This window comes from Trachurus trachurus (assembly GCF_905171665.1).
Source record: "Trachurus trachurus genome assembly, chromosome: 8".
Lineage (NCBI taxonomy): Eukaryota > Metazoa > Chordata > Actinopteri > Carangiformes > Carangidae > Trachurus > Trachurus trachurus.
Genome location: NC_139905.1, coordinates 16,960,679 through 16,975,991, shown reverse-complemented (window position 1 = coordinate 16,975,991; position 15,313 = coordinate 16,960,679). Strand labels below are relative to the sequence as shown.

The 15,313-nt window shown below is 42.2% G+C and overlaps 1 protein-coding gene across 1 annotated transcript in view; it reads right to left on the bottom strand.

Moving 5' to 3' along the window:
* Window positions 1–15,313, bottom strand: part of cep112 (centrosomal protein 112) — a 96,401-nt gene that overhangs the window by 43,614 nt on the left and 37,474 nt on the right. Inside the window, exons 18-20 of the mRNA XM_083977565.1 lie at window positions 9,745–9,880; window positions 6,964–7,071; window positions 1,613–1,795 (exon numbers count right to left, since the gene is read on the bottom strand). Coding sequence (XP_083833691.1) covers window positions 1,613–1,795; window positions 6,964–7,071; window positions 9,745–9,880 — 427 coding nt within the window. The remainder of the gene's footprint in view (window positions 1–1,612; window positions 1,796–6,963; window positions 7,072–9,744; window positions 9,881–15,313) is intronic.

The following is a 15,313-nucleotide window of genomic DNA, read 5'->3' as shown; positions in this document are numbered from 1 at the left end:
TTGTGACGGCATCTCCAGAAAACCAAATAACACACTGGCTGGTGCCATCAGTGCTGTGAAAGACATTTCACAAAAATATTAGAAAAGGGAACATTAGAGAGGGAATGAAAGGGGGAAAAAACAGCATTTTTCCCTCGTGTCATACAGTTGGTAGCATTTTAAAAAACTGTTTTTGCTTCTGCAATGGATGCAAACTTGTACGGTAGTACACTGGTGGCAAAATGGTAACCCATAAAATAATGTCTTCAAATGTCGGAATGTTTTGACATTTGTACTGACGCGAGGTGGTCATTTTGAATGTAACAGTGCACCATCCATGTAGTTTTCCTGATAACTAAAATGTAAACATCAACAATGCGTTAACCACCGAGTCAAAATGATAACAACCTGAAAAAATTCTTAAGTGTTAAAATAAGCTTTTGCCTTCAATACAGAGTAAGTGTGAACCTTTTGAAAATAAAACAAAAAAAACATTGTTTGTAATTAATGATTATTATTATTTATCTCTCAAATGCCAGATGAAATTGATTGTGCTGGGTGATGATAAAATTGAATATAAAATAGTTATAATATGGTCGATGTAGTTTGTAATAGTTGGATTTGTTCGCCATTCATTTGTTGTTTGGAACCATCCTCGCGCACATTTGGAGTAAGCACATTTTGTAAACAAGTATTACATATCTCTGTCTGAACCCCTATCTCTAATAAACAACATTTTTTGCATGCTGACAATGTCCATTTAATCAGAAAGCCTGAAGTCAATCCATCCCAGTTGGGGGCTGGTTTGTCAAATGGTTTCCCACAGGGCTCCAAGCTAGCCCAGGCTAGAGAGAAGCGAAAACAGAGTGAGGGCTATGAGATGAAGACCTGCTGCTGATTTGGCTAAATGGAAACAGAATTCTCAGTGTCAGGGATGTCCATTAATATAGACCCAAATGTCAAGCGCTCATTGTGGCCGTCTATGCTGTAATAAGAGAATAACCACCGTTTTCCGGAGGGAGATGGATACCTGCGGTGAGAGGAGAATGCCATGCAGAGATACACTTCGGTGGGAGCACAGAGCGCCTGACGCTTGGTCCAGAACCGTACAGCGGAAAATAAAAGAGAAATTCTACCCAAGGTTTTGGAATAAAAGCTTGGCGCTTAACGGAACAAATTTCTTCTCCTCCATTGGGCTACCTGGGGTTTATCAAGTCTTTACACTTCTATCACGAAACTCTGCTGCGATAAAAAAAAAATTATCATCCAAAAAAAAAGAAAAGAAGGAAAGGCAGGGGAAAGAAAAAAATACACTAAAAGTTGTTTTGTTTATCAATTTTTTCCAACTTTTTCTAAAGTGCACCATTGTTATTACCCAAACAAAAATGATTTTTAATCCAAGAGCAACAACTAAATTCTTCTGAAAGCTTTTGCCAAATAAACAGCAAACTGGAAAATGATTTGTATCCTAAATCAATATCTATCTAGCGTCAAGTAGGAAAGTGTCTTAGCCCGCTGTGCTTTTGAAACACCAGGGAAACGTCAATGGGCAAAATACAAAATGGTTGTCCACGGGAGAGCGGTGGGTCAGCATGTGTGTGCGCGCAAACGTGGATCAGTGGAGACCCCCTACCTGGGCATCGCGCTTCCTCCACTCCTGGGTGTGCTGTTGGTGCTGTTGCAGGGCGGCCCTGGCCTGCCTCTCCAGGCTGCTCACCTCCCGCTGGTGCTCCTGGACCAGGCTGTCCTTTTCCGTGCTGTGCTGCTGCTGTAGCCGCGTCCTCTCTTGCTCGTGCTGCTTGCGCTGCTCAGCCATCTGATTGGACAAGCAGGCAAAGGGAGACTTCATCAGCCAACACACACTCAGCGCAACCCTGTCGTCATGACAACTTGTCCATCCACCTATCCATCCATCCTTTCTTCGTCCTGTTCCTTCTACACCCCTTCCCTCCACCCGGAATACTCAAGTGCCCAAACACTTGGTGAAACTGGTTGGAAGGTGGAGGGAAAAAAGCGAGAAAACTTTTTCCGCTTCCTCACAGAGTGACAGACATGATGTGATATGTTTACATCTGGCTTGCTCCCCCGCCCTCCCGCCTCTCCTGCCAATTGTACAGACTGGCCCCTAATGTCCCACTCCTCTCTCTTTTTAAATCTGTCCCCCTCGCCCTATTCTGCGATCGGCATATAAAAGAGCAGCTAGTTTGGGCTATGCATGCAAGCTGGCAGGGGTTAGCCATCTGGCTGCAGTAACTATCCAATGCCCCATGCTATGCGCCTGACAGCATGCGAAAATCGGCTTAGGCGATGGCTATGATGATCATTATAAACCCAAATTCAGGAAAAAAAAACTTGAGAGGGAGGTGAGGACAGCAGAAACTTTGAGACGAACAAGGAAGTTGCCAAGAGATTCTTGGTACTCCTTTTCCTGTGATTATACTCTCAGTTTCCGATACATTCATTCCATTCATCAATCAATATCAGTTCCCATGTTTTCACAGTTAATGGGATTATACTCAAGCAGGAATCGCCAGGCTACTATTATTGAAGTTTATGCTGCTGATGAAGACTACGTGAAGTCAGAATATCGCAAGGACCTGAACGCGCAAATCAATGGGAAGGGTTGGCTATCGTATAAACATACAGAAGACTTCAGTCTGACTGGAGTTACAACCAACGACACACAATACAGTAGGTGAAGATAAAACGCTTCAAATAAGACGTAAAGCGCCGATTTATCAGGGCTTAATCATCGCATCAGCTGAAGCAAGTCTGCATCCCTGTCACCTGCTGGGAGGTGAGCCATGCCAGCGAAGCTCCCAGCCCCAAGCCCCCAAGCCTTTCCCAGACTCTGTTCTGTTCCCACTCCCCCATGGCGGGGGGACCAGTGACCCCCACACCATCCCGCCGTGCAGCCCCAGCCGGAGCCATGAGAGGACAGCAGGGGCCTGGGGCCCATTCGCTTCCCTGCTTTGAAGCTAATCCCCTGCACATTGTGCTTGACGGCACCCTACCTGGCCTGCCAGAGAAGTGGAGATCCACAGCCTCTATGCCTGGTGCCTGTTCTATCCACGGCCCTATCTTCAGACGTTGTGTGCTATTCAGAGCAGGTGATGAATGAGGGGCTATCTACAGGAAGCCAGATTCCAACCCCAGCACTGAGAGGAAGGCCACAATAGACACTTCATTTTGGCATCCAAGAATTTACCCTTCAGCTTTTGGGAGAGCTTCGCTAAATGCCCATTAAAGAGAGCAATAGGAGGATTCATTGGTGGCAAAAAAAAGTATTTTATCACTGTGGGTCAGTTAGTGCCATGGCAGACACACATGCTGAACCCTCTAGATACCTCGCACATGCCATTTTCCAAGCACATAAAAGACCAAAAAGCTCCATTAGACGAATACTATGCAGAATGTGGGCAACATCGTCCACATGTCGCAACCGGCAATGCTGATATTCTCTACGGTATAATCCAGACAGACAAATCTGAACTGCCTTCATTCAAGGACACAAATCAGATCCACAGCCAGAATATGTTGTCCCACGGATTCATACAGTCAGATTGAGTCGCAAAAGTTACAGCTGATAGATAACCGGGCAAATGCTTCAAGTGCTCCCCAGCAGGACAGCAGGGCATGCCGCAACAGAAACAACAGTGAAAGGAGATCCTGGTTTACTGTTGGCTGCTGTTTAGAGTCTTGGGCCAAGGGGATTTTGAAGGAAAGAGGGGATCTGAGGCGCAACGAGAATGGAGAGATGGAAAAGTAGATCCGTTGTTAGAAAAAACAGTGTAACGAAAAGACGGAGAGAAGATGACAGAGAGCAAACCCAGCAAGGAGCGTGGTTGCGACATCACGTAGCGACAGCGTGCAGAGGAGGATGCTGGGTGCTCCGATTCTTAAAGGGACCGGTGTGGCACTGGCATGAAGGAAGACTGAGTCGGTTATAGCACAGCTGGGTGCCACAGATACAGAGTGGGTCGGGTGTTACAGCACAGCACGACTCCTGTCAGCCCAGGCTGACATGGTTGTGCGTGTGTGCATTGAGACAGGACAGTGAGGTAATGGGCTTCTTTCAGCCCCAGGGGGGAAATGTTTGGGAAGGAGGAGGAAAGAGGAGGGAGTAGAGGAGAGTAGAACAGAAGCCCTGTCTGGTCCCAGCAGGGGAGGCTGGAGTGAATTTGAGAGGGGAGGGCGAGTGGAAGAGAGACAAACCTTTTATTTCCTCACCGTTGGGTTTGAACTCAGCATGGCCGGTAAGCGGCGCTGACTGTGGATATGAGAGCGTGATTGTGTACGGTGTGTACACTTGCAAATCTATCTTCTCAACTTTGTGATTATTTATCGCCCCAACCTCACATCTGAAGAGTGAGGCTGTTGAACATTTTTTTCTTAACTCTCAAGGTCATGACTCCAGACCAGCCATTTGACCCCACTACATCACTCCAACGTCAAAAAGTAGAGTTCTGTCAGGTCACAATGACGTCTGGCTGCCGAGAGGGTCAGCTGGAAAACAACTCCCTCATACATAGCTCCCTTTTTAAAGTCTCATTGAAGATGCCCTTGTGAGAATGTTCTTTTGTCAGCATCTGAATGGACAAACTTGACCCCTGCAATCTTGTGACACCAGTCATTTTGGAGTGGAAGCATAATACACACATACATGGGATAACGGGTCCACACATACCACACTCCCAGCCAGGGGAAAAACTGGTTCAAGGGCAGCACCAATACTTTCCTGCTAATGTCAGGGGCTGTGGCTGACGAGATTATCATATTCAACAAGGGATGAGATCATCATAATTTAAATCAACATCTAAATGTTTGAATTCCAATGTAGGGTGCAAAACTGTAGTCCACCAAGTGCTGCTGGGAAAGCAGAAATGAGTACAATGATGTTATGACCTGGATCCACGGTGGCTCTCTAGAAAAAAAAGGAACCAGCTCTAAACGGCACAAGCACCCGTCTGGAACCTCAGTTCATGTTGGTGAAAATTACAAAGTGCTTATGATGCTTGTGTGCGTGTGTGCAGAAACAAAGTATATATAGCATACCAATATAATCATAATATAAAACAACTGTTCTCACAGCAGCATATGGAAAATCTTTAAGTGTATAAAGAGACACATTTACTCTTCCTTTTTCCTTCTAACTGTGTAACTAATGTCACCGGCACTCATATCAGCACCATCACAAAGACAGGCTCTTCATCTTTATATGTTTTTTATCTTTAAGACAAAAGCTTCCAGATGTTCTGCTAACCCTGTGTAGTTGTCTTCAACTGTCAGCTGCACCCCCACTCCATGTAGCAGCGGATGATAAATCGTCGCTTGAATATTTCCTGCAAGGCTTTGATTGCCTACATGTTTTTCACATGACAGAAAAACGTGAGAGTCCTCAGGACAACTTAGTGTTGTTGGCACATAAAACAATGACAGTTGCTGGACCATTACATAGGGATGGAAGAAAAAAAATCGAATTGGATATAAATGTAATGTGTCTAACCAACATTATCTGATTTCTACAACAAAATCCTCTTGCGACCATAAGTGTAATTCTGTATTTCTCACCTTTCTCGCATTTATTTTTGGATATTTTTTATAAAGAATAAAAAACAGAACTCAATATAATACATTACATCCAATTTGAGTAATTTCGAAATCTTTTTTTTTTTTACCCATAAATGCAGTAATTAGAAATAGCTGCTCAATCATGAAGCATATGAGTAACAGATAACCTTTTCTCCAGTATTTCATGGAAACATGGAAGCCTTATAGCCTCCACTTAAACAATTTAGAATGAATTACACGCAGTGTAAACTCCATCTGGCCTGGAAAGGAGTGTTAGCATGCTTATTAACAGACAGACTGAGTGCTAGTTTACTGCCTGGAAATCAATCATGCTGTGGATACAGATGGGAAATAGAGATGATACACCACTTACACCCGTATACATGGTGCCACATGGTTACACTGCATCATCTGGAGAGATGCAACTTATTTTTTATGTAAAAAAAAATAACTCAAGGGTTTTGTAGAGTTTTGCATTTCATAGCAACCCATTATCTGCTGTACAGACCTGATTAGTTCTACCTCAACTGATGTCACTGTTAGTTTTGCTTAGTGTTGCACTCACATTTGTAACTTTTAAAACTTGGTGGGGCCATTCTTAATTTCATGTTGTATCTTATACCTGACCAACAGGGATTTGGGGAATAAGTAGTGAATAAATCATTTTTGGAATATAAATCAGTTATAGCTGCACAATGAAACATAAAAAGAACAGAGAAGATAACACACAGGGAAACCAATGTCATTGTCTTAGGACAAGATTAGAGTTAATTAAATGACTCACCCTTTGTGGCTAAATCATTGAATCAGACTGTTACAGTACATACAGTGTAAGATAAAATCCTACTGGCAGGCCAATGAGGTTAAAGTGAAATAGACGATGCTCTGTGGCTCCTTCAGTGACACTGCCTGCGTCTGATAATATCCATTTCTGAGGTTTAATTGAATCCGATGGTCTTCCTATCAGCAAGCTAGATTTCAATGAGTTGTGAAAATGGTCTCTAGACTCCTAATCGAACAAGAGTGACAGAGATGGGATGATAAGGCGACTACGTCTGTTATGCAGATTGCTTTAGTTTTCAATTGGCAATGTTTAAGATATTTATTGAGCCACAATCTAAGCTTAATCTAAACCGTGTCCCTTATCATTAGAAATTAATCAGGCAGAACAGATGGGGAGGAATAACAAGACTATTCCAAATGGATGTCAGTCCCCTCGGCTCCAACGGGCCAAGTGTTCACTGATAATAATGTGATGATGATGGTGGTGGTGATGATGATGGTAGCAAGAGGAGAATTTTCACCCCTGGATACATCAGCAGCGCAGAAGCGAGAAAACTATTCAAATACGCAGATGCAGGTGGGTAAGCATGATGTAAACAGATGGACATGAAGCTACAGACACATACAGACCTGTTGTTCATATTTCTGTCTGAGTGCGTCAAGTTGCTGGGAGAACTCTTTGGCCTGGTTATCCCTGAGGGTCTTGGAGCGGATCAGGTCCTCCTCTACCTTCTCCATCTGAAGCCATGAAAGAAAACATTTGAGTATACAGTGTAAAAGGTTTGTGTAAAACATTTACGATGGATTCACAACCTGTATTACAGTTACGGTATGTTGCTCAAACTAATTGTAGAAACTGACTTAAAATCTCATACTTCAATATTAGTTTTGGTTAATAGATGTTTATTCAGTATAGTAGATGTAATGCATGCAGAACCTGCTGCTCTAAGCTGAAATTCATAAACCGCTACTAAAAAGAAATGCAGACAACACATTATGTGTGATCTTACTGTAATGATATTATAGTAGCAGCACATTAACATATTCACCCTATATGTCAAAGTTTAATAATACATTCAACATTAAATATGTAATAGCAGCAGTTTACCATTCACATATTCGCAGTTGCAAGAAAATAACTGCTAGTACAAGAGACAGAGTTAAAAATAAGAAAGTCATAAGAGTCTGGATCTTGGTGGATGTGTTGTTTTTCTAGAAAAAAGGGGATTAGACAGTATTCCTGCTATTTAACTCAACTTCTTCTACACCCTACTACTTTCATATTTTCTGTTCAGGTGATGATAATCAACAACAATTGAAAATGTAATTTACTGAAACGCCTCTGTATCTGGGCTATGCTGTGTGTAATGCTCAGGCAATGCTAAATGTGTTTTGATTAATCCATTTAAAATGCTGAAGCCTCCTTTGAACTATGCATGCAACAGAGATTTGATTCCGTATGGTGCTTGCTTTCTTTTTTTTTTTCTTCCTAACCAAAATAGGGCAGACTCTTTCCTTTAACAGCGGTCTAAAAGTGGGATGCTGATTTTAAAAATGAGAGAAAGATAGACAGAGGAAGGGAGTGATACAGATAATCCATTTAGATATAACACCATCTGTAGACAGAGGAAGGAGAAAATTATGAGAAGAAAGATAGAAGGATGAAAAAATAGAGTAAAAGCTTCTTTTGAAGTACTTTCTGGAACATTAAAGCCTTAGCAGGAGAATGTGATGGAGTGATGCACAAGTGGGGTGGAGAGAAGTAGGGGAGAGAGGATGACAGGGATGCAGAAGAGACTGCTCCCTTCTCCAGTGGCTTTGATGTGGGCTGAGGATAAAGTCAGATTGGAGATTGGGATGCCAGGGGCTCAATGGGGAAAGAGGGAGTGAGCAAGAGGATGGAAGGATGAGAACAGGAGAAAAAGAGTAAGAAGAAGAAAAGAAGAAATATAGCAATAAAGCTATTTTCCAAGCAGTGAAAAAAAAGAAGAAAATATCATTTGCTGCCCAAGTTTTTAAAAAAGGTAGCCCTGCATTCAAGCAGTGAAAAAAGTAAACTGAGATTATCTGCTAGTATAGAAATTAAACTGTGCTCATTGTAGTAGCCCTTTAACCTTGAATACACAACTGCAAGCATTTCAAAAATCAGTCTGGGGCTATTAAGCATGCTTTGTGTGCCCACGAACATCCAAGCATAAATTTGACTCCCACACAAATTCTCGCTACATGTGCCCACAACATACTGATTAGCTGAAAAACTTCCCTAATCAGTGACTAAAACTTGTTAATCTCCCCTGTAAAACATTCAGGACCACACTCAGCGCTGCCTTGTCAATACAGCACACACACCCAAGTATAGCCATAAAATGCTTAACAAAAAATGCCTATAGCCAAACTGACTCGTATAAGACATCATCAGAAGTTTACAGCTGAGTGCGTATTGATTGGCAAACTCTCCCAATAAGCAGCAGCCCACGCGGTGTGGAGGGCTGATCCTGAGGCTGGCCTGATGTACTAATTAGCCTGGCTGCTTAATGCGTGTGACCTGTTCTCCATTGAAACCTAACCAGCCCACATCGTGCCCACCGAAAGGAAGTGAGGTCAATGTGTGACAGCGGAGGAATGAATGCACCTGCTTAAAGAGCCGGATTACAAATCATTTTATTCATTTGGAATGACTAAATGAGTGTAAATGGCCTTGGGATGATTGTGTTCTTGGCTCTTACATATAGATTTCTCAGTTTCTGAGAGCAGTTGAAAGGTGCCAGAGAAGAGACAGACCCATGGTGGGATGTAGGATGGCCTAATGGTGCAAATAATTAGACAGAAGGAGCGAGGAAGAGGGAGCATAACAGAGAGAGAAAGAAAAACAGAGGAATTCAAGCATAGCCAGCGTGGCGCCTGGTTGCATCTGTGGTCAAGCTGCGTCTCTGCAACTACGTAATATGTGGGCGTGCACGTGCATGTTTGGGTCTGCATTGTCTGGGTTACTGTCTGTCAAACGGCTCGCTTTTTGTATGGAAGGGGGTTAGAGTTAAACTGTGTACTGTACGTGTAAATGCATCTTCACAAAAAACTAACTGCACCAGACTCAACTCATCTCATAGTGTTAACTTGGAATGTATTTTAAGTATGTCTGTGCTTTTTATGCTTTGATTTGATTGTCTTATTTCGTACATGTAAAACACCATGAGAGTCAAATTCCTTGTATGCAACATATTTGGCCAATACATTTGATTATGATTCTGATTAAAAAAAGACAGCAAAACCAATCAACAAAAACAAAGCAGAGAAGAAAGGAAAACAGATAATTCCCTCTATTAACATTGTTTACATGCAGGAAAAGGAGTAGGAGGAAGTTTAAACTTTGCTTTTGTGCATGTACAGTGTGAGTGTATTGTGTCATCAGACCTGAAGTTTCATATCAGCATAGGCCTTCTCAGAGCTGAGCTCCACCTGTTTCTTGAACTGCTCCAGCGCCGTATCAGCCTGCTGGATCTGCTGCCTTTGGCTCTCCCTGGCTCTGTCCAACTGGCTCTCCATCTCCCTTCAAACCAAACACACACAAATGAATATATGGGGCCATAGAGAAGCAATTGCAGGCCAGGAGGCCAGAAATACTTTGTTAAGAAAGTAAGGAAGTGAACATTATTTTTATAGAGCCTTTCAAAATAGTAGTTAGAGTGATTTCCGAGGAGGAAGAAAGGAGAAAATAGAAGATGGATGTAGAAGTGTATGTCGAAAAGCACCCGCCTGTTCCTTCAGCACACAGTATGAAGATCTGGTGCTGACATCAACCAGTACAATCTACCACACACAGAAAAAAATCATACCTCTTTATATGCTAAATGGCATCTTAAACGACTGTTAATTATTACCGTAATTATTTTATTTATAATGTAGGGAAGTCATTTTTTGCATCCAGTTCTACAGTATCTGCTCATTTCACACACTATCAACATTTGTGTGAGTGTGTGCATCTTCCATGCAGGTATGCTGCTGCGACTGCTGGCAAATGTCAGGTCACGGAGTTGTAAGCGGAGTGGATCGACAGGCATACTAAGAGGGACAGCCTCATGCTGAGAGCTGTCAGAGCTCGACTACGAGGGCCCAGCCACAACATCACTTACAGCAATACCAAGCAGCAGTCAAGCCCAACCCACACAGGGTGTTGTGGGGACAGGAGCGCATGTCACAGGGTGAATGGATGGAGTGTACAGTAGAAAGCCTGAAGGAACTCGAAGTAGTAGTATACAGTAATAAGGCAATATTTTTGTAAATCACCTGAGTGATGTGAAGTAAGACAGTGACTTTTCATTTAGTGTTGATTTTGGCGGCCCCTGTGGACGAAAGCAGTGGTGTTATGCCGGAATGAAGACTGCATTACGTGAACATGTTTGTCTGGCTGGCGCATGTGTAGATTTGTTTTGGAAACGTCGGAAAGAAGACAGGACTTGCTTTGAAAAAAAAATTTTTTTAGCAGCTATCTGCAGCGTGCATATGGATGAGGTAATGTATCTATTCGTATCGTTTCGTCAGTGGTGCGACCCGACCATGCATTCCAGAGGTATAGAATTAGACTACTTAGAAATAGCGTGTCTTCACACTGATGGGCTCATTTGCTGTTGTAGGTAACAGAGACATATCAGCAGAAACCAGAGACTTTTGCGTATCCAGTTAAAAGCTCCGTACCGTACCGTACTGAACTGCCTTAACATGATTTCAAGATACTGAATAAACAAGTGTTAGACAGATTATATCACAGATGACCTTGTAATGACGACCTCTAAGATAAACTAATCACGCATGAATAGTTTCTGACTTGGACACAGAGTTGACTATGAGCAATCTTGTCAACACATGCTCCCAATTTCAGCTCCAAGTGTTCATCATATGTTATTCATATTGAATTTGGAGCGTTAGAAGTTAAAAGAGAAGTCTTAAAAGTGAGAACGTGTAGCTGAAATACAAACTGAATTTAAATACAACATTTACTGGACAGCATTCAGTCATGTCTTACATCACATCACTTCTGTCAACAGAGAGAGCCTCAACATATAATATATTTTCAACATAACTTATTTTCATTAAACTACTGACTGGTTCTGTGATATTTATTGTAGGAATCCACAGTTCCCTTGTTCTAAAGCATATATCTGTTTCAAGGGTCAACTGAAGACTTTTTTGTTTAAAAGGGCTTTTGGGTGTTAGATGCTGTGGGATGTGACTCACCTCCCATTTAACATTGTTTTTGCCTCGACCCCCTCGGGTCGATCAAGTGCCACCTGATGTTTTCCTATGTTGTTATCTGTGCTGTTACTATGTAATATGCACAGTACTTTCTATATTTTATTGTGTATTGTTATGTACTGTATGTTGGTTTTATCTACAATGTGAAGCACTCTGTGTATTCGTACTGAGAAGGGTGCTATACAAATAAAGTACTTACTTACTTATATCACATTGCCACATTATATGAATAAACATTTTTAAGCTTTCTCCATATAGAATGAATTACTTTACTTTAACCCCTAACACAAATGAATGTCAATAACTCAAAAACAATACAGGTCTTATGATAAATATGGTAAAATGTTTTTTTTTGTTTAATATTAAAAATGCCTCACCAGCAGCTACACTTAAGTTCAACAAAATTGTTGGATCGGAGATTGTTGGATGAAAAAAGCAAACTAAGTACAACAAAGCAGACCATCTTCTTTTACACTTATACTGTAGCACATTATTATACAAAAACCCATTAAAATAAGATGAATAATATGAACTTTGACACCGTTGTCCCTCCTACTCGTGTATAATACACTGCAATAATGTTAGGGATGCACCTCACTGAAAACAGGAGAGCATGCATTGATGAAATTTTCATCAAAGGTCAAACTGAATGTGCAACTGTTCAAGTCAGCAAAGACACAACTTTTGTTGCTACAGTACATGTTCACTACTGCAGCAATTGAAATCCCAAACCATTCTCCTGATTGATGAACAAAGATGATAATGTTGGGGAGGGAGAGAATATGACTGGCTGTGCTTGTATATCTTCAGACATTACGTGGTATGTACAGTATTGTGTATATGTGTGACTGTGTGTCAGTGCGCTTTTCGCCTGCTCCCAAGTAAATAAAACTCTAACAGTGTATGGACAATTATTCCCTGTGGACAGACAAGCAGGAGGATGAAGAAGTTTTTTGGCCAGTGGGTGAAACTTTAAACCAATTACTGTAGAGGTACAACTACTCATAATTTACAGCGGGGACACAACAGGCAGTGGGGGAGGACTAAGATGCTATTCTCCATATATTTATCTGTATTTGCTACCAGGTGGCACTATGACATGCAACTGTGCGCATACGCCTGCATTTGGTAGGAAAGGAAACAACAACAACAACAACAAAAAAGTCAGTGCTGCAAACACACACATTCACAAAGTTCACATTTTTGCTGAATGATTAATCACTTCCCATAGTCAAAGCAGCAACTTTAAGTGTTTATGAGGATAGAACAGAAAGACAGAGGAGATAAAAACAGCAAAAGGAGGCATTAAAAAAGGCAAAGAACAGAAGCTGAGGACTGAAAAAGGAATGTGCAAGCTTTCTCTCCTCTTTATAGTGTTCTGTCTCTTTGTAATTTTGGTCTCTCTCATGTCGGACATCAAACGACAAAGAAATTGTTTTTTTTTCCCTCTCCCAATTTTGTGTACTCTGTAATTATTAATCAGTCTGGTTGCATGACTGCCTTCCGGGCTCAGACAGACACAAAGGATATGTGCAGAGGCTAAGATGGAAAAAGACAGAAAGAGGAAAGAGAGAGAAAGATGGAAAAGAGGATGTCACAGAAATAGCAAGTTTTTTAAACTTCCAAGGCAGAGCAGAAATGAATTGGGTGTGTGTCTCGCTCTAGAGACGGCGGAAGGCGCGTGTGTACGGGTGTACACACGTGTGTGAGTATATGTGAGCCTTTGTTCATGAGCCACAGTCCCAAACTGTGTGTGACTGACAACTCTACTCAAGAAATGCACTACGACTGTTGCAGCTGGCTGCTGGGCCTTTCCCTCCAAGGATACACTAAAAAGATTCACTGCTGCTGAATTTCTAATACAGTATGTGGCAGATTGAAACATATTATGCTCTAAAGCTCAGGAGAGCAGGTAAACACATGGCAGCTTCAGTGACTCCTGGGAGAATAACTGTGTGTGTGTGTGTTTCTGACTGCGTGTGGTCACTAGAGCGGTAGACAGCGTGTCACCATCAATAACAGAGCGATGAGGGTGAGATGAGAGGACAGAGAAAAAGAGTCAGGGAGGCCTGGCAAGGAGAAACAGAGAGGGAAAGGAAGGAGAGGGGTGCCAGCGCCAGGGCGGCCGGTTAGCTTTAAATGGATCTCTGGTCAGAAAAGTGGAAGGAGAGGAGGCTCAAATTAAAGATGTGCCTTCTCTAAAGAGGAAGTCCTCTCATCCCTCAACGGCTGTTTAAAGGGGAGGAAGAGAGAGGCGAGGAGAGAGGAGTGTGTGTGCTGGAGAGGGTGAAGGAGCTTCCGCCATCCCGCCGCCTGGCAGACAGGAGGGCTGCAGGGATACCGGCGTTTTCCGGACAACCCTGACCACACAATGCCACGTGCCGCCTGTGTGTGTATGAGTGTGCACCACATGCTGGATATACACAAGGCAAGTAACTTTAAACTATAAAGAACTATATAATATAAACCTTCACATACAGTTAATGCAACACACTTAAAAGTCTAATTGTTTTATGCAAATATTCTCATCATGTAAGCAGAGTATTTAAGAATTGTATGGGCAGTAATGTGGGTGGAGCAGGCATGGAAAAGACTGACAAAACAGACTAGAATGCACGCTTGCATGCGGATGCCTCTGGTCTCTCGTATAAAAAGACAGAGGGAGAGCGTGTGCGCACGCGGCGTGTGTGCGCAAGTGCATGCTAGTGCCCGCGCATCTGCGTCTGTGAGCTCATCCAAACGGAATGATAACGAATCCACAGACACATCAAAGGGGCCTGGAAAAAAGAGAGAGCACATAAAAAGAGAGAAAATGCAAAACTGAAATATTCAGAGCCCTCTGAAGAAAAAATAAAACAGGCTTGGTTTTCATCCGCATCCCCAGAGAAAGAGAAAGGGAGAGAAAAAAGACAGAGACACAGAATAAGAGACAGACCACAAATAAGTGAACACAAAAGAGAGACAGCACAAGGGCAAGAAAATATTAAAGACCGAGAGAAAGAGTTGAAAAGAGAAGAGTAGAAAACAGAGAATTATTGAGCTTGATGGCTTTAAAACTGCCTACAAATATGGTCTGTTTATAAAGAGTATTTCACAACAGGATAAGAAACAAAATGGCCACATATAGACATAAAGAACCAGTCTGTATTATTAGTATCCTTCACAGAAATGTGCAACAATGCACAACAGCCATCCAGCTTCTACCAGGGAACAGTTTCTTCTTCAACTAGCATTGCTATCCACTTCTTTAAAAAGAAGTTAGCATCTCACAACTGTGAATGCTTAAGTCAAGCTTGAGCTTTACAATCATACAGTACACCTCCCTCCCTATGCTTTGTTAATATTAAGTATTTACCTGCCCTAAACATTTTCAGCAAAAGTTCAAATATGGTGTTAGAGAGATCAGTGGACACTGCAGAGGGAAGAAGGGCTTAGTGCCTTGCTCAGCCATGGCAGACATGACAGATGACATTTTAATTAATCTTTACCAACAGCAACCAATGAAGCTTATGCATTCCCAGCAACACTGGGGACAAAGCCAGTGACTTCCCCTCATACTACAGTAGCTGGTGCGTCTTACCTCAAAGCCAACCAATCACCCAAAGGAGAGTGAGGGATAAAAAGGAATCTGGTGTAGCCCAGGCTGACAGTAGAGCGAGAATAAACATGTGGGTGGGACAGAAGAAAAAGACACATGTCTGTGTCATACTTCAAAATGGCTCTGGAGTTC